Here is a 17,486-nt window from a genome sequence, read left to right as displayed (position 1 = left end):
GTTAGGTATATGCTGCTGGTGGTTTCGCGAGTCATGCTATTGACATGGTGCAACAATACGCTTCCTTTGGGGTGGCTCCGACCGTCCGAACGTGAGGACCTCACCAGAGGGCGAATGATGGTGACGTTGGTTGGTGTTGGGTTAGATATGAGACGTTGCTGAGGATGCTCGGGAAGGGTATGGGAGATAACGCTAGGTTTATGGCGTTGTACACTCAAATGAAGGAACACTTTAAGGCGATTGAGGTTAGGGAAATTGAGAAGAAGAAGGAGATGATGGGAGCAGCGGATAACTCGCTGGTTGGCGTGGAGACGATCGAGGTGGGAGGTGTCACGTGTTGGCATCTGGGGTCAACGCTTGCGATTGGCTAATGGGTTCTAGTGGAGGCTACTACTGCTTATCTCTGGTCAGAACAATGCTTTGGTGGTCCCCGACGATCCGGACAGGTGTCCGTCACAGATGAGTGAGGAGATGCTACGACTAGCATTGGATGTGGCGATGAACTCGAAGAGCAGTCGAGCCACTCTGGCTGTCTTGGATGACATGTTCGCCCGACTTGGTATATGGGAGGCGCACAGGTGTTCGTCAGGTACAGTCGTGGGGTGATGCCATTGCCCTACCAAGCTGGCCGGCTGGCGAAGGTGGGCCGTAAGGTCGTGCAGTTGCATCATATGATAGGCAAGCTCGTCGCCAAGAATCGGCAACAGGTGGGGTCGCCCTGAGAGTTGCCATTGAGATATCTGTGTGCTCCTATCAGATGTTCGATAAGGTCAGCAGACGGAAGAAACTGGATGAACTCGAGATTCGCCAACATGAGCTGTTGCTGGCCAAAGACGGCCTTACGACCTTGGACGCCACTCCGTTGCATGAAGCTCGAGAGCGGTAGGTTTCGAATAGTAGGGCTATCGAGATCTCGTATGGTCAGGTATTGGGATCACATCGATAGGAAGAGTGGTGGTAAGGATCCATCACTACCATATGAGCAATACAGACAGATGAAGAAAAAAGGCGGAGACTTTTACGCGAAGATGCGGGATAAGCCTCAACCCAATTTCATCGCGGAAAAATTCATTTAAGATCTCCATGAATCTCCAGGTTGCATTTATTTGTCCTTTCCGTGTTCATGCTGTTTCTGAGGCATTCAAGTGTTGATGTTATTGAAGTCGGTTGCAAGGCAAAAAGCACATGGTCAAAACTCTAAGAAGTATGGTAAGGAACTCGACAGGAATGACTTTCGTGTGAATTCCATTATAATAACGAGTGGGTCAGTGCAATTATTGCTAGCTGATGAGGGTCGTGGTAGCGCTCATGGCCCTCCTATTAACGGCTGGACGCATGGAATTCCGCTGTCGAAGTCAGCGGGAATATAGAGGGCGTTGGATAATGTGTCTCTATGAACGTTGTGTATGAGAGTTGTTCTATGTCGCATCTGTCACTTGACAACACAAATGCCTCGATTGAGTTCCAAGTAGAAACCGATGTATATAGTATGCAGTAGTATATAGAAGGTCACTACATTTTGTTCACAGTGCCTTTCAACCTATCGTCGATGCGGACGAGAAACCTCAAGCGATTGACTTCAGTCTCGACCGCCTCCCAGTCGTGGGCCTCATCACAGAGCCTCGTGAGCTCATCCTCGCACTCTTTGATCCTCTCATCGTTCTCCTGAGTGAGCTTGAGGAGCTCCTCCTCGTCCCCCTCGGCATCATCAATCTCTTCATTGTACTCCAACATTTCCATCAGCACACTAGGGTCCATATTTCCCATCCCATCTGCCTCGTCGTTGTCCGCCTTCACACCGGTCTCCAGTTGGAGGAGATGCTCCGCTCTCTTCAAGGGAGACCTCAGCGTTTTGATGGCATCATTTACCATCGCGGAATCGGCAGCAGCAACTTCAGCGTCGGCGCCGTCAACATGAGCAACCTTATCTGGATGCAGCCTGTTCTGAAGTCGCCTGTAGCACTTCTCAGCACCCTTGGTGTCGATACTGTACTTGTGGGGCTGGTCAAGCAGGCAGAAGTAATCAGTAGGGCATTCACGAGGCTTTTCCGGTTGGAAGGAGTCACAAGATGGACAGAAGGGGCAGAATGAATTCATAACAAAGTCGCATTTAGGACAGTGTAGTTTACAGCAGTGTTTCGAACAGCCCTTTGTTGTCGATGCGAAATTGCGATGAACGGCACCCAAGAGGCCGTTAGACTTTTGTTGGACGAAGCCGCCTCTCGCCGTAAACGTGAGCGCTCGCTGAGCTAGAGAAGGAGCACTCAGTAGAGGAACTACGGCGCGGGGAGCCAGGTAAAAAGAAGAAAGCATAGGGGTAAATATAACAGGAAATTAACTACAGGGATCTGACCAGCGCTGAACTCAACAGCTCATTATTGAAAACTGGAGTACATGAGGACCATGCGTTTATCAGATCATCTTCTTACGAGTGAAATAGCGCCTGTAATAGAGTATTTGCAGTCCCGCCACAGTGATAACGACACCAGCATTCAGCAAGCAGAATGCCACCAACCTCGATGACGTGCCTGAGGGGCACAAGGAGCCGAACTGTGGAGGCTTTGGGGGCACCAACTCTCTGTGGTTTGCCGCATCCGTTCATCCCTCTCCCTCATATAGAATAACGTCTTATGGTACTCTCTCAAGATAACCTGTACGCGGTACAGTTGTACCTAACACGAAGTCTTCAGGGATGACAGGACGATCGTTGTCAAATCAGCTACCACAAGCAGCGTGGGAAAATACGCACATGCTCAACTACATGTGTCGGTGATGATATGCAAATTCCTAGGAAGTTTTGGGGCGAATTATGGTTGGTTTCTGTCTACTTCTATCCTAGCTCGTATATGAGGGGAGCCAGCATATATATACCGCCATCACCGGCCACAAGGCACCCTCGCCTGAACCTCTGTTACTCGTCCATCAGTCCAAGTAGACTCTATTCACTCAAACGGAGGCTTATCAGAGTACTACTACTACTGCCTTACTTGAGTATCATCTAAATGATCTCTTCTAGCCAGCTGAGTAAAGTCAGCAGCATCACCACCGTACCTCGAGAGAGAGACCACCATCGCCGTATACATGATGAGTACCCACCTCAGAGCTAGCGAGACCTCAGTAGGAGTCCATCGGCCATTCCTCGACAGACCAATACAGATCCAGTGGGGCCCATCCTGCTCCACAAAGGTATTATCGGGTTGACCTAAAGACACACCTGTTCGATGGTCGTCGCCACTTTGATGGTCTTCCGGTCGTGCTCGACTGCCAACACACCGTCAATCTGTACCATATGGGATGGTCCACGGTGAGGTAGAGGGAACTCACTCCAGTTTCGTACAGCCCTAGAGGAATGCCAGACTCTGGAGTATCGTATTCGGCGCCAGGGCGAACGACCTGGATTTCATAAAAGCAGCCATTACATGCTTTCCAATGCCTACTAGGTCTATTAGAGCTGACGAGGCTGCTTTGTCGTCGTCATCAGGAAGTACCCTACTATCAACTACCTGAAGAACTCTATTACGGCTCAACTACGGTGTACGCTCTACAGATAGTAGCAGTAGTAGGCAAAAATTGAAGTCGGCCCTTAAGCGAAACTATGTGATTCCCTCAGTGTTACCAACAGCTGCCCAGCAGAGAACTCCTCCCCCAGGCACTTCACGTTAGTTCTCGGATCAATTGATATCGTGATATTCATCTTCGCTGCAGACACGTTGCACACGACTGCTGCTAGTAACGCTACCACAACGCCTGGTCCCATCACGAAAACCAACAAGCGCCGTCCTTACGGCGATCAGATACTCTCAAACTCAAACCCATACGGATCAAAAAGCCTCCATGAGAGGTAACAATAATAGAACTGATGCTTGCAAGCAACAGATGTACGACATAGGATGGTCCCCGGAGGGCCTAGGGGTGGAACCAATACGACGTCAGCGTGCCGAAACCAAAGGCAGCCGCGAAGCAGTAGAGCATACCACCAGCGGGGTTCGACTGCATCCATCTGAAAGAGAGCAAGGATAGGTCCCGAGGGTTGTAAGGGAAGGGCCCTACTTGGTGAAGCAACCACCGTTCCAAGTGGGGGAGCTGAAGCAGGACTTGCAGCCGCAGAAAAGGCGAACACCATCGTGCTCGGGCTCCCAACGACGGGGACGGAAACCCTAAAGAGCAATGAATACCATATGTAGATGAGGGAGGACCTACCCCTTCCCTCTTTGAGCATTTACAATGACCATCAACCCATGGCTGTGTCTTGGACTCACCACAGGCGCACCACCAATAGACCTATTCCGTATCATACATGTTCGAACCTCAAGATACGCGTTACCTTGCCAGACTCCACAGTGCATACATAAGGTCTATACTGGGCCACCTTGGGGGTCGGGTCATGCTCCCACCAAATCTCAGTCCATGTGAAGCGAGGCGCTGACAGGCAAACCTTCAACTCAATGCTCTCGACAAGGAATGCTCACCAGAAGCAGCGAAGAGCCCTCTAGAGGCGGCCACCGTGTTGGGAAGGAGCCTCTTACCTCCCTTATGAACAACCGAGGAGAGCATTAGCTGATGACAGAATGCGATTTCAGTTCCATCAACGGTGCAGCATTACTCACAGATCTTGCTCTCTTGCATTTCCTCAACGCTGAAGTCTGGTTCATCTCGTTGGTACATCACAGTGGTTGCCCCTGTTGTCTTTTTTCTACCTTACCCGTTGTCGAGGATGCTCTCTAAGGCTGCATATGTCCGGCCCGTTGCGGCTTATTCCGCTTTTGGCAGAACGGCGGCTTGTCAGGTGATTCCTCGTATTCATACCACTCCTTCCGCATTTCCTATCAGGTGCGTCATTCGTCCTCCTTTACCAACGGCATGGGCTTTGGTATCACCATACCGCAGCTCTCCGGCCCTGGCGGCGTTTTCGTTACTAAGTAGACTCCCCACACGCCCGTCCCTTCCTACCGCTTCGACGGATTAGGTATAAGATCACCCGACCCTACAATGAAAACACGACTTGGGACGACCTGCTGCTGTACATGCCCGAGAGAGACCAGCTGGCCAAGTTCACGAAGGATGTCCCTCTATTCATAAGGTACTTGGCGAAGGTGTGGTATGCTCTACTATGGCCGCAGGTATCTCAAATTGGTCACGGACCAGGAAGGCCGTAAGGAAGCCTTCCGGGAGTTCTACCAGAGGTAGTTGAACGTGAACTCGTGTGAGGTCGCATCCCCTCACCATCAGATGCAAGGACGGCCTTACGGTAGAGAACGACATTTTTCTCACTACTGATGAGCTGTTGGCCCTCATGTGGAAGAATGGGTACACCGAGAAAGGTAGTAGAGTTGCGGATGGAGTGGTATGATATAATACCCTGATATCAGAACGGAACGCCATACAAGCGACCTTCCCCTCGGACTACCGCTTCCACTACCCTGAGCTCTCTGTCCTCTTCGACGTCCCTGAGGAGGACACCTACAAGTTTTGCCTTCGTAGTCGCATGGAGAAAAGCCATATTGGCGAACTTGACTACGACAAGGTTGGAATTAATTCCATACCACACCTTATTCAATTCATTCAGGTTAAGCGGAAGGGCTTCCTCAGAGACCACTGGTTGATCTTCGCTGGAGGATGGTAAGACCAGACAGCCTTAAAAGGCCATCCAACGTGCCGTAGGTACATCTTCAAGAACTTCCCATTCTACAACTACCTCTTCTACATGAAGACCTACGGGTTCTCTCTGTGGTTCGTCAGCTGTTGGTACCTCTTCTCGAGGATGGCCAACCGTGTTTGGAGACGGTAGGAGCTCCTCATCATAGTCCTCGCCTTTGGAATTTTTCCGCATTTCCAGCAACGAGTTCATGGCTGAACAGAAGACTGCGGCTGGAGTGATGGAAGGAGAGGATAAGATCCTGAAGAACATGTCCCGCTTCACCAACGATTCCATGTGGGGGGAAAGTCATCCTGCTCTCCTCGGGACGGATCGGTTAGGTGTGTTAATTACCTGAAGGCTTTTAAGAGAGAGTCTACCGACAGATTGGCACAGTATCGTCACGCGTTGATCCAGAAGCAAAAGCACGATGTGAGTTTTATGCTACCATCGCGACCGCAATTTTTCGTCAGGTCACTGATCGTGTGCTGCATCAGCTTCAGAACATCGAGAGATCTGAGCATAACATAGCCGCTTCTATGCAGGGTGAGTAGGGAGAGGGCAGCCTCGGTCGCTGGGATCTGCTGGTCCTCATCAGAAATTCTCGTTCGGGAGACGGCATCATCTTTCCGTGATATGTTCCCGACTGATCCCAAGATGCAGCAAGAGAGCCTCAACACAGCCATCGCTCAGTTGGCTGGTGACACCGTCGATGCGTAGAAAGGGGGAGTGTGTAAAAGTGTTCGAATTGCGTTGTTTTAGGTCTAAGGATCCGGTCAAGAATCACTTTGTGAACTCCTTCAAGGATTTGAAAACTCAGGATGTCTCCAAGGCTACTGTACGTACTGCTCTCCTCTCCCTGCTTTTCGTACGGTTGTTGGTCTCAGGCTGATGCTAAGGGCACTCTGATACAGCGATTGGCGTTTGATAAGAGGAGAAGTAGGAAAGGAGTGGTATTGGGTGGAGCCAAGAAGAGCTGTTGTTTAGGTGAGAGGGATTTCGAGAGGCAGTATATGGTGACCAAGGCTGAGGCTGATGAAGTGAGAAGTCTTGCTAAGAAGGCTAAAGGAAAGGGAGGGTAGTGGCTTGTATGGTGACACTGAAGAGGACCGCTATGGTGACACCAGATACGATTGGTCAATACTTGATGCGACGGACATGGCTCGTTTGGAGGAGCTCTACACTAAAATAAACAACAAGGTCGGGTTCCCGGTAGGAATCATGGCCATGTAGATCTGGTTTTCATATTACCGTGTATTAGATGCTCAGCGAAGCCGCTGTCCAGTCGGTGCCTGTCGACGCTTGCGCTGATCTACGAGCAAAGGTAGATGGTTGGAGGTGGATGTTCCTGTCTACTTGTCGGATTTCAGGAGTATACGACCCATATGAACGAGCAGCTGGAAGTGTTACGCGTGAAGCTGCGTAACGAGAGGTTGAATATGTTCGCTGCCGCCTTCTGAAGTGGTTGGTCGGCGGAGTTTCCTTGATTGCTGGTTTCGTTAGTGCCTCGATAGGCTTCGTGTGTTGCGTAATAGTGATGGTAGAGATAGAGGAAAGCGTCACGGGGAGCACCTACACGAGTAGGCGAGACTTCTGCTAATCGACCTAGAGTGAGATCCACCAAGTGCATATTGCAGCATAAATTGAGATGAACAAATGCTTCTGTCTATCGATCTATGAAGACTGCGTGCTTATTAACTAGCATATTACTTCGGGCTATCGTGAACAACCTGTCATTACCGGTAGCGACAGGAGGTGAGCGACTTTGGGTGTTCACATCCACTCTCTGCGGTTTAATCATATCTATAGATCGCCTAAGTTCAAGTGGCTCTCTCCCTACGATGCGCTTATCTGCTGCTCAACACACACAAAGTTGTGCTCTCCTTAACGTTACAGCGATATTCATTCGTCTAGTAGCCTGACGGATGTATACCAGGCAGACTCTAGCTGTACATTCAGTGCTTAGTACTGTCCTGCTATCACCAAGAACAATAGCCGGCTTGCCTACAGATTTCAGTCTATGTTTATGTCAGGATGAACATCACTCGAACAGTATGCAAGCCTTGTATGTGTTTCGAGTGTTCACTTACTATGTATACTTCCAACACAAAGCAGAGGAGTCTCAATATGATGCGGATTAATATACATGTCAGACAAGTATTATTCACGATGGCCTGCCTCTAGCGACCCGAGGAGGAGATGGTCAAGTTGGGTAGAATTGCACGGAGAAGTCTGGCGAGTTCAGGGCAGGGTGATGGTGGGAGGAGCAGCTCTGCCAAAGACTGCCGCCTCAAATCCCAGCCCAAGGTATCTATGATAGCAGCGAGTGAGTGCAGAGTAGTGGAGACACGATAACACTATTGTGCCTCTGGATACCGACTCCCCGACTGAGTGGAATGATACCACCTACTTGAAGGGTAGTAGTACTCCTCTCCTTCAAGTGGAACCGCAGTAGGAGGCTCAGCAACTGGTCGGGTGCCCTTCAGCGCCTCGATACCACTCCTTCTCGAATCTACCCAAGATTGCAGATCACCCCCAATTAGTGGTTATACTTCATACCTGGCGTCGCTAGAGAGGCACTGCCAGTAAGACTACCACCACGCAAGGACGGTGCCAAATTAGAGAAGACTCGATCCTCCGAAAAATTATGTTCGGGATCGAAATCCCTATCATGAAATCTGCCATAGAGTAGCACATGAACCTACGGTGGTCGGGCGCCCAGCCGCCTCCGGAGCGGCACGTCCTGCAGTCCACGCAAACGATGGGCGTCATTGGTAAGGTTGAGGACCACCCATCCCCTCTCTCTAATGCCGCGTACGCTACTGCTGCTGCTACTACCACTCGTACCGCTGTTCACGGATACTACCGCGTGGGACAATACTCGACAATAGACGCACCTAGCGATCACTGAATAGGAGTATAAGCAGGGGAAAGCAGCCCTACCTGTACATCCTTGACATCATTATTGGACCATTACTCCTCCCAGACTGACAGGGCGTGGCCCCTCCCTTCTTCCGGGCTGCTACCGCGCTACCATCAAGACCTCTCGATACCTCCGCCCCCCTGGTCCTCCGGAAGAATGGACAGTGGTTCACCTCGCCATCCTTATTGAGTATAGCCGGCAACCAGAGCCAGACGGCAGCGTCCCTAGGGTCTCTATCACCACCGTCCATGGACCTCAGATACTGACAGTAGGCAGCGCAGCTGTAGAGGTTAGCGCACGCCCTGACCGGCTCATTAGGGGAACAACGGCAAGTGACTATCGTAGGGACGTCGTCGTGAATTATGCCTCTGAATGGTACTATGGACCTCACAGCGGAGCCCCTGAGCATCCATGAGCACACCCCACATAGGCAGCTACCAGCCATGGACCCGTTGCCCAGCAGGGCCTCAGTTCGGGACCAGTTCTGTATCCTGCTCTGTTGCCACTTAGATGCAGCTGCGATGAGCCGCGGATAGGGCTGGTCAAGGGGGGACAGATGCCGAGATAGAAGGAGGCAAAGGGCCCGATAGATGCCAAGCTGGTGACCCTCGGATACTATCAATGCTACGAAGGCCATCGCAACGTGGCCTGTGTCCACTAGTAGAAGGCGTCCTCGAGAGGCGGCAGCTGAGCGTGCAAAGTCAAAGAGGAGTGGTATGGCGTTCAGAAAGGCCCTAGTAGAACGTCTCGGCCCCTCCGTACCCCAGGAGGCCCTCACGCAAGTAACCGTCGCTGGGAAGCCCGAGAGGTTGGGCTCATCAGCCGGGCGCAGATCGATGACATGTGTTGGGACAGCCTGCCGTACCAACCACTCCGGTACCAAGCTCGACTGCAACGGCACCGTCAGCAACAATGTATCCTCCAACACCCGAGAGAGCCTCGGCTGGACCTCAGCAGCGACCGCCACTATATCGTCCTCAAGGTACGGTAGTCTGATGGACCTGGTCGTCCCAGGAGGCGAAGACTGGCGAGAAGTAGCAGGGGACCGACGGGCGCTGCTGAGCACGCTCATCTCCAGGACACCCTAGAAGAAGACCATAGGCAGTAGAAAAGGAAGGGGACCCTTACGTTGGTCTCCCCTGAGATGGGGAGGGCCCGCGGCCCATTCACTCGAGGTGTCTTTTCTGAACGTCTACTCCGCCACGTGTGAGGACGTACGCCACATTCCAGCTGGACAGCTGCATTGACCCTATGGAAGCGATGGAGGACAGCCGGGATGGTCGGCCGGCACTGGGGATCTCGAACCAGCATAAACCTAGGGCCACAACCACGAGCCAGGCAGGAGAGGGACTGCTCTACCTTAGGAAGTCGCAGAGGCAGGCGTTGTTGTCGAGCATTTGTATATTATCGTCAGTGAGAATATCAATCGGGGCCGCTACGGCTGGCGAGCCATAGCGAGCAGCCCGCTCCGGACCACCAGTGAGACGCATATAGAAACGGATCCAATCGTCATTGTAGAAGAGGTACTGTCCTAGACACTGGCCCTAGGGCCCACCGCCAGTGGCAATCCCTAACCTACCGGTGATGAGTTCGTACAGCATGCAGCCAACACTCCAAACGTCGCTGGCCGTAGTGGTACCAACACTTTTACGCCGATCGAAGGCCGCGCTGAAGTGGGGAAACGACGTGAACTAGGGAGATAGTGATGCATGGGTTTACTCATCTCGACGAAGGGCCCGCTCGATGGTGAGCATCTCGGGCGGCTTTACAAACTCCGTCCCACGGTTGCGGACACATAGCTGATGATGAGGGCCTCCCTCGGGGGGCAAGCAGAACCAAGAGAAGCCGCCACCTACATCGGCGTTTTGTGGTCCCTCGAGTACCCGACTCTCCCCGAAGTCAGCCAGCACTACAGAAATGTCGCTGGCACGAGCAGAACCGTGGTCGAGGACCTGAGGGGCCTGTCGAATGAGGGTAGGGGGCTAACGGAGTACCATAATGTTGTCACATTTGAGGTCGTAGTGGACCAAGCCGTCCCTATGGAGCTTGCCGACTGCAGTGAGGATTTTACGATAGGTCTGATACGGATGGTGACACCGCCGTGGTGACACCACCGTGGTGACACCGCCTACTTCCAAGAGGTCCAAAAGATGGTCCTCCAAGGGCTGGCCCAAGCGCGCCCGCCACTTCGTCAACGTCATGGTGTAGAATCGCATGACGATCCAGTAAGAGGAACCATCGAAACCTGAAAAGCCATTCACCTCTAGTACCCTCACAACTCCTGAGGACCGTAGTCGTAGATCTCCGTCATGTAGTCATCGAAACGCCCCTCCTCCAGGCACGTCACCTCATTGTAGACATCGTAGAGCACACACCTAAACCCTGGGCTCTCCTGCTACCTTCGACTCCCGTCTACTCACCTATCTCTAATGTTCGGGTTGCGGTTAACCAATTTCACTGCGACCACTTCAGTGTCGTCATCATCATCATAATCGGCGGCAGCAGCGGCGGCCTCACGCTGGAGGACCGTCTCGCAGCGGAAGACCGTCCCGAAGGCCCCACCACCGACGACTTTCATATCTACCTCGGGAATGCCCGGGAGGAGGACGTAAGACGGCTACCAGCGTAGATCCATTGAGGGAAATTTCCAGGAGCCAACAGTTTCAGAAGGCGGAAGATCCCACCGTGGGGACAAGGGCTGTGCCGTAGTGAGTGCATACCCTCGTGGTGTTGCAGTCGGCGCAAGGCCTGATGACGGTGCCCCAGGGCCGCCCGACAGAGATACCCTCACCCCAAAGTTGGCTGGATGACTAAGGTGGACCCCCAGGATGAACAGGACATTGACTTTGCGATTCAGCGCTGGGAACTGGTCACAGTAGCGGCAGTCCAGAGTGCCCCTTGTCGCCGACAACAGTAGCAGCAGCAGTAGCCTTAGTATGCCTGAGTAAGCGGCCATAGGGCGACGCGAAGATTCCGATAATATTTTCCTTCATAATTTCCCATGACGCGTTCCTTCGAGTGGCCGAGTATACGTAGAGCACTTGTTCGAAAGCTATAGATATGAAGTCCAGCAAGGCCTCCCCGACCCACCCTCTTGTAGTTCCTCCGAGCGGTAGAGCCTCCTACACCTCCGACCACAGTCGTAGAACAGCTCTGGTGACAGCCTACCTAACCCCATCATATGATCCAACGACAGTCACCATCACCACGAGGCCTACTGGATGGTCCATCCTCATAGGGGCCATCAACCATGCTGGAGACCGGTATCTGACCCTCAGTACTATCGATGCGGACCCGCCAGATGATCACCTCCCCAGGCGGCTCCACAGGGGTATCAGGGCCTCCTAGAGCGTATTCAGGTGGGGTCGGGTCGATGCCGAGGCCACCGGGCCCTTGGACAGAAGGCGGCAGACCTTAAGAGGAGTGTACACGCTGATGGTGAAGGGAGGGGATTGCCGACCCTGGAAGGCTAGTCTTGGCACTATGGGCGGCGACGGAGCCGTGGGGGCGAACTGAGGAGCCCGACTGCTGGGGGGCGTCGAGGAAGAGGAGGAGGTATCATCCATGAGGCCTAGCAGGGAGGGCAACTAGCAGCGACCACGCTCGACAATTTAGTACTCCTCTCATGGGCCACATCCTGGCACTCGGGGTAGGACACTGGGGGAGGCAGGGGTTCAGCCGACACTAAACCAACGAGAGCACCTCAACCTCATTACCGCAGGGGCTTCCTACAACTCTTCCTGAGCTCCTTGTTACTAACAGTGACTGGCGGTAGAGCCACTGGAGGAGGCAAAGGCCCATCACCATCGATATGTGCTTTGCTGACAGGGTCTCTGGTAGCCTGATAGTGATGACACTGCAGCCCAGAATGCCCCTCCCCCTCCCCCTACTTCCTCTGCGGGCATGGAGCCTAGAAGGGCCGCACACCCTTGTGTGGAGGGGCCTAGACCAGTCAAGGACAGGCCAGGGACTACGACCTTGCGAGATGCCTACAGAGCGATCAAACCGAGTATCAAGCGGAACAACCAACGGCTACTGTGTGAAGGGCTGCTGCTGCTACCTGTGGCACTGCTGGAGTTCGGCCCTCATCGGAAGAATAATACTACAGCAAACACCCATGGTGGGAGCTCCCACTGGGGCGCGGCCCACCTCCGAGGACTCTCCTCCCCCTTCCTCACCATGATGGTCTCCATCTACCCATGAGCCGCCAGTCGAGACCATGTCCTGAAACAACCTCTCAAACGGTCTCACGGCAGATGGTCACCTCCTCGCCGCTAGTAGGTCGACCCTCCTGAGTGCCGAACTGCAGATACCTACTCGGGTAATAGTACATACCACATCTTCGCCTCATCCTACCGTCCTTCCATATGGCAAACTGCGTGCTCCAAATCTATCTCCCCACAGAGGAATTCCACCACCCTCAGCGAGTAGAACTTCTTCCTACAAGGCATCCCCTCAGTCCCAACACTCCTCCCCTTTAGACCCACCTCGCAGCTGCACTACGACCTCGAGCGACGGACGCCAGGACCCCCAGATGGGCCACAGCCAGGGAGTCCTCAACAGCTCCCACTGCTGCCGAGCTCCCCTCGCCCTGTTGGTGGCTAGAGGCATGAGAAAAAGAGGATGAGGAGGAGGAGGAGCTGGACGGAGACTCGCCCGAAGGGGCAGACCCATCACCGCTGGACCGTCTTCTATACAGTCGAATGAAGCGCGAGTAGTGGTGGTGGATGTACCTGCCGAAGGAGGAAGTGCATGGGCTATGCCTCGAGATAGAGTATTTAAAACAGCAAGAGAAGAGGATTGGGATGGCCACGAGTATGTAACCCCAGTCTGTCTCCTACCACCCAACATGAGGGTCCAAGAGGAAGCCATTGAGGTCCGCAGGTATCGAGAAGAGGGCGGCCTCGGCTTCTGCCAGCCTTAACTCTAACAGCACCTCCACGGCCGAGCCCTCCAGCTGACATGAGGAGCTACGGGAGACCAAGAACCTGAGTGCGACACTAGGATGACCAACCCCTCTCTAGAGGGGCCCACCTAGGAATGATGCCGGTCCCATGGGCGAAGAGGGAGGCAGTCCAGGAGCCCATGACCACTGGGGCAACATGCTCGGTGATGGCTGCCCAGGCTGAGGATAGACGCCCAGCCATCGGTACGTACCTGATGGGCAGGCCCTGGTGATAGTGACGCGGGGATGCCTTACACCGTCGCTGGTGGGGTATCCTGGGTAGACCCTAGGGCCCTCCGGATGATGTTAATTAGTGCCGAGACGACCTTGAGCAGCCTTAGCCGGTCCAGGGCTAACCTCCTGTCCTCTATCTCGGGATGGACCCACATACCGGAATCCTCCACTGTTTCGGGGAAGAAGGCAGCCGCTATGACCGGGATCAGGAGGGCATAGAAGGGAGTGGCCGACTCTGTCGGGGTGGTCCCAGTGACCGGCTGGGAGGCAACGACTGGGAGGTCTGAGGACAGGATTATGGGCCTGGCAAGACCAGTGGACACCAGACCCACCTAGTAGGGTCGTTAGGATGCCCTCAGCCATGATAGCATCATCAGAGCACTCTAGTAGGGCAGAGGCGATCCACGAGAGGGCTATCACAAGGCGCCTCCAGCGGTAGAGGTCGGCAGGGCGAGGGGTCCTCATCGACTGCATAGGGCTCAGGCTGTCCATCGACCCCGCCCGAACTGAAGAGGCGGTCCACAGGGGCGCGGCATCAGAAGTCCCTCCTACGCTCCGCCACTGCTTGGACCTCATTCTGCCTCCTCACCTCAACGTGGAAGGCCTTGAGGAGCTCCTTGACCTCTACCTAAGGAAGGGATGATTCATTGTAAGGAGCCACCTCTATCGACCTGACCAGTGTAGGCAGGACAGCTGCCAGGGCCTGGGCGGCACATACACCAGGGAACACAGCTCTTCGGACGTACTCACCTACCACTAGAGATGGCCACATTGAGTGACAGAGGGCCAACGCCTACTACCCAGGAGGACCAACTGCTCCTCCACTCCCTCTGGCATGACCATCAGGCCAGCCTCCCCCTCCCCACCGGCCTGCTTCTCCATTCTATGTAGCCTCTCACTGATGCCAGAGCACACCGACCTCAACAGGGGGTCGGCGAAAGGGTTACCAATACTCGATCTGAGGATAGTGGAGCTATGACACCACAGTAGAGGTGACACTCACTGTGACAGCTGCTCTCGGGCCCGCGATCGATGGCGTCTGAGTCCCCTCCAGGCTTCCCGCCACTCCCCTGGGCTCAGACAAAGGCATGGCTCGGCCCGCTGCATACACGGGCACTCCTCCATTTCCATCTCGACTACAACGCTGCTGGTGTCGCAGTCTGTTGCCATGAGGAGAGGGATGGGGAGGGCCTCAAGACCAGGGACCAGCATGTCCCACAGTAGCGGGATCGGCAGCTTGTCCACAGAGACTTTCCCCAGCATTGTCAGTAGTAGCCGTCGTACCTCCCCCCACTCGCTGGGCCGGCGGACCTCACAGGGGCCAAGGCGACGCTGCCTTGGGGAGGCCAAGGACTCCCCTTGTGGGGTAAAGGAGGGCTCATCCATCCGGTACAGTTCTCTGTCGACTTGAGTGAACAATTCCCTCTGGTGATGGAGCTTAGCGAGGCAGCTGAGGTCCCCGAGGAAGGCCAGCTCCCCGACGAGCTGATGAGACAAAGGAGTGGTATCGGAAAGCCGACATGGCTTACTTGTGCCTCCTCCTTCAACTCTCTCCTCGGGTCCCTGCTTGTAGTGCTGGGCAATAGTGCCGAGGGCAGGCCTTCTTCACCGATGATTCCTAAAAGGAGTGGTATGGAATATAACCAGCCCCAGCCGGCAGCCCACCGTGAATGCTCAACGAGGCCCGCTGGGAAGAGGGGGTGTTCGCTCTAGTGGACCGATCTCGCGTCGCAGTAGAGGAGCACGTCGGCTGGCCAGCAGATGTTCGGCAAGACTTCCGAAGGTGCAGTCGTCTCGAGGACCTGACCACTATTCCTTCTCATCCCGACCCCCCCTACTCCCCGACCTGGTCAGCGTCCCTCCAGTAGGGAGAACCCTATTCGAGTGACACGCACTGTTAGCCAGAGGCAGCGTGGAGATAGGCCCAGCCTTGGCCAGGTCTAGGGCAGGCACTCTACCCTCACCACGACTCACGCTTGACGGTAGGACTTTGGGCAGGGCAGTGGGGAGAGGCGGCAGCTGGCATAGTTCAGCTGCTCGCGACTCTTCCACCACCGCTCGGGAGGAGGCCGGGCCAGTCTGATTGGTCCGATGCATAAGCCTACCGAGAGGAGAGTGGGACCTACCATAGCTAGGCCAACTGCCCGGGGAAGACTAGGGGATGCTGTATTGACATTAGGCATGCTAGCAGTGAGGGGACGGGAGGACATGCTCCTCCCACTGCTGGACTTCTGCTGGGTAGCCCTGTCATGACCATCACTTCTTCACATCCGCCCGTGGGTAGTCCCACCGGCCTCTATGTGCAATGGCTGCCGCTACTCTCCGTTGGGCGTGAGTGAATAAGCTCGTCAGACTACGGTCATTTCCAGCAGACTTTGGTACCACGCCTTTGCCACTTCTTTGCAAGGACCTGTTACAAGGACCTACCCACTCCCTCTAGTGGTGTGACTCGCCTCAGCTCCTCTAGCCACTTCAGAGGGTTCTCAGGGTGCTTCTTAGCAATAGACTCCAACCGGGCCAAGGAGGGGCTCTTGGCCCTGCCCTGCCGGTCTTCCGGTACTTGTGACATCATCACGACAGTAGTGCCAACTTTTCGAATGCCTCCCATCCCATGACGACTAACGCAACTTCTTCCTGTGTTAAATAGTCCACTACGCAACATTAGTTGCATCACTGCATGTGTCGAAGGCATCAGGATAATAGTATCAGTACTACGTAAGCCAGAGACCCCAGGTTCGATCCCTGCACCTGTCATGTTGTCACTTATCTCTTATAATCCTAATCCGCCGCCCCCAGCTCCTCCTACACCTCCAGCAACCTCTCCCCTCCTCCTCCTTCCCCCGAGCCTAGGGCATGTACTAATGTCTGGCTAAACTGAGACTTGAAAGCTCTAGGCCCTAGAGTGGCCAGCTCGAGACCAGATCCACTGTAGGAGACTACCATTAGCTGCTCCCTTGAAGACATACACTGTATTAACCGTATAGGCTGGACACCTTGTAAGGCAGCACGGTGGTGCTACTAGTACTTCTACTACTACTACTACTACTACTACTACTACTACTACTACTACTAGTACTACTACTACACGTCGGTGAGATGTCTTATCTTCCCATAATGGAGATATTGGAGTCAGCGGCTTCGCATATCTCTCGTGATGATCTCTGAGAGCTCCCTCCTCTAACCGCTCTAACGGCTCAAGCATGCCGTATCGCAGGAGCTAGTGTCGAAATCGGCAACTTAGTGTAACCAGTGTAATATTCTGACCGCTATCTGTGCGGTAGTTACTTGGCGAAATCCGAGTTGGCGAAACCTGCGCTGATGGAAATAGCGCGCGCCCTAAATTACTTCAAGAATTGAAGCCGTCGTACATTGGGCGGCCAGGACTATGCCTGAAGCCACTAGGAGCCGCCGTCGGGACCTCTGTAGTCTTCGCAAGCCTCTACTGGATACTCCTGCTTTGGAAGCTTTCCTTGTCGAAGTCGGGTCCTCTCGCCAGCATGCTAGTAAGTTCACCTTGAATACCACTCCACCGACTACTTCTGCCAGGTACCATACAGAAGGCCTTATTGACTGACATCCACTTCGACCCATCGCGACTGTCTGGGATCTCTAAGAAGGCCGCCAGTCTGCTTGACGAAGCCTTCATGAGATGCTCTACCTCTGTGACGATGAAACAAGTCTCGTCCGACGGGACGACCAAGATGCTCATCACCTTACAAGTAGGTCCCCAGGCCGCTGACCGCCGAGGC

The 17,486-nt window shown here is 54.0% G+C and overlaps 6 protein-coding genes across 6 annotated transcripts in view; 3 read left to right on the top strand and 3 right to left on the bottom strand.

Moving 5' to 3' along the window:
* Positions 1-1,076, top strand: part of Pmar_PMAR010056 (pentatricopeptide repeat-containing protein, putative) — a gene marked incomplete at both ends in the record, with an annotated part of 3,767 nt that extends 2,691 nt beyond the window's left edge. Inside the window, 6 exons of the mRNA XM_002788480.1 lie at positions 6-91; positions 146-320; positions 412-545; positions 590-707; positions 758-882; positions 926-1,076. Of these exons, the coding sequence (XP_002788526.1) occupies positions 6-91; positions 146-320; positions 412-545; positions 590-707; positions 758-882; positions 926-1,076 (789 nt within the window). The remainder of the gene's footprint in view (positions 1-5; positions 92-145; positions 321-411; positions 546-589; positions 708-757; positions 883-925) is intronic.
* A 407-nt stretch (positions 1,077-1,483) lies between these two features.
* Pmar_PMAR010055 (conserved hypothetical protein) lies at positions 1,484-2,340 on the bottom strand. The gene has a single exon (XM_002788479.1). It carries the CDS (start codon positions 2,311-2,313, stop codon positions 1,513-1,515), a length of 801 nt encoding a protein of 266 aa, XP_002788525.1. The 5' UTR covers positions 2,314-2,340; the 3' UTR covers positions 1,484-1,512.
* Positions 2,341-2,412: 72 nt separating this feature from the next.
* Positions 2,413-4,554, bottom strand: Pmar_PMAR010054 (Transmembrane emp24 domain-containing protein 10 precursor, putative; the record flags this gene model as incomplete). The annotated part of the gene is made up of 12 exons (XM_002788478.1): positions 2,413-2,528; positions 2,576-2,672; positions 2,988-3,051; positions 3,097-3,173; positions 3,215-3,280; positions 3,325-3,393; positions 3,438-3,489; positions 3,929-4,000; positions 4,051-4,157; positions 4,201-4,281; positions 4,325-4,422; positions 4,470-4,554. 12 exons carry the CDS (start codon positions 4,552-4,554, stop codon positions 2,413-2,415), a joined length of 984 nt encoding a protein of 327 aa, XP_002788524.1.
* A 160-nt stretch (positions 4,555-4,714) lies between these two features.
* On the top strand, positions 4,715-7,148 carry Pmar_PMAR010053 (conserved hypothetical protein; the record flags this gene model as incomplete). The annotated part of the gene is made up of 18 exons (XM_002788477.1): positions 4,715-4,786; positions 4,831-4,919; positions 4,967-5,080; positions 5,121-5,183; positions 5,230-5,321; positions 5,370-5,524; positions 5,567-5,619; positions 5,662-5,784; positions 5,837-5,932; positions 5,977-6,067; positions 6,109-6,181; positions 6,234-6,351; positions 6,398-6,473; positions 6,523-6,574; positions 6,623-6,713; positions 6,763-6,847; positions 6,897-6,959; positions 7,006-7,148. 18 exons carry the CDS (start codon positions 4,715-4,717, stop codon positions 7,093-7,095), a joined length of 1,596 nt encoding a protein of 531 aa, XP_002788523.1. The 3' UTR covers positions 7,096-7,148.
* A 2,387-nt stretch (positions 7,149-9,535) lies between these two features.
* Pmar_PMAR010052 (hypothetical protein) lies at positions 9,536-16,306 on the bottom strand (the record flags this gene model as incomplete). Its single annotated transcript, XM_002788476.1, has 37 exons — positions 9,536-9,642; positions 9,755-9,873; positions 9,918-10,089; positions 10,138-10,226; positions 10,278-10,357; positions 10,415-10,510; positions 10,553-10,636; positions 10,691-10,803; positions 10,848-10,933; positions 10,979-11,138; positions 11,279-11,306; positions 11,350-11,498; positions 11,649-11,726; positions 11,777-11,971; positions 12,019-12,129; positions 12,177-12,242; positions 12,291-12,399; positions 12,449-12,547; positions 12,619-12,660; positions 12,708-12,782; positions 12,823-12,871; positions 12,915-12,998; positions 13,046-13,159; positions 13,400-13,546; positions 13,593-13,715; positions 13,759-14,020; positions 14,070-14,243; positions 14,290-14,365; positions 14,414-14,487; positions 14,538-14,695; positions 14,741-15,222; positions 15,267-15,355; positions 15,403-15,539; positions 15,584-15,816; positions 15,864-15,981; positions 16,028-16,147; positions 16,209-16,306. The coding sequence occupies 37 exons, from the start codon at positions 16,304-16,306 to the stop codon at positions 9,536-9,538; spliced, it is 4,596 nt and encodes a 1,531-aa protein (XP_002788522.1).
* An 816-nt stretch (positions 16,307-17,122) lies between these two features.
* The window catches only part of Pmar_PMAR010051 (hypothetical protein), a gene marked incomplete at both ends in the record, with an annotated part of 493 nt that continues 129 nt past the window's right edge, over positions 17,123-17,486 (top strand). The window contains 2 exons of the mRNA XM_002788475.1: positions 17,123-17,240; positions 17,284-17,486. Coding sequence (XP_002788521.1) covers positions 17,123-17,240; positions 17,284-17,486 — 321 coding nt within the window. The remainder of the gene's footprint in view (positions 17,241-17,283) is intronic.

The sequence above is a fragment of the Perkinsus marinus genome, assembly GCF_000006405.1.
Source record: "Perkinsus marinus ATCC 50983 genomic scaffold scf_1104296927884, whole genome shotgun sequence".
Taxonomy (NCBI): Eukaryota; Perkinsozoa; order Perkinsida; family Perkinsidae; genus Perkinsus; species Perkinsus marinus.
The sequence above is the reverse complement of the archived record's forward strand: the minus strand, read 5'-3'. Positions and strand labels throughout refer to the sequence as shown.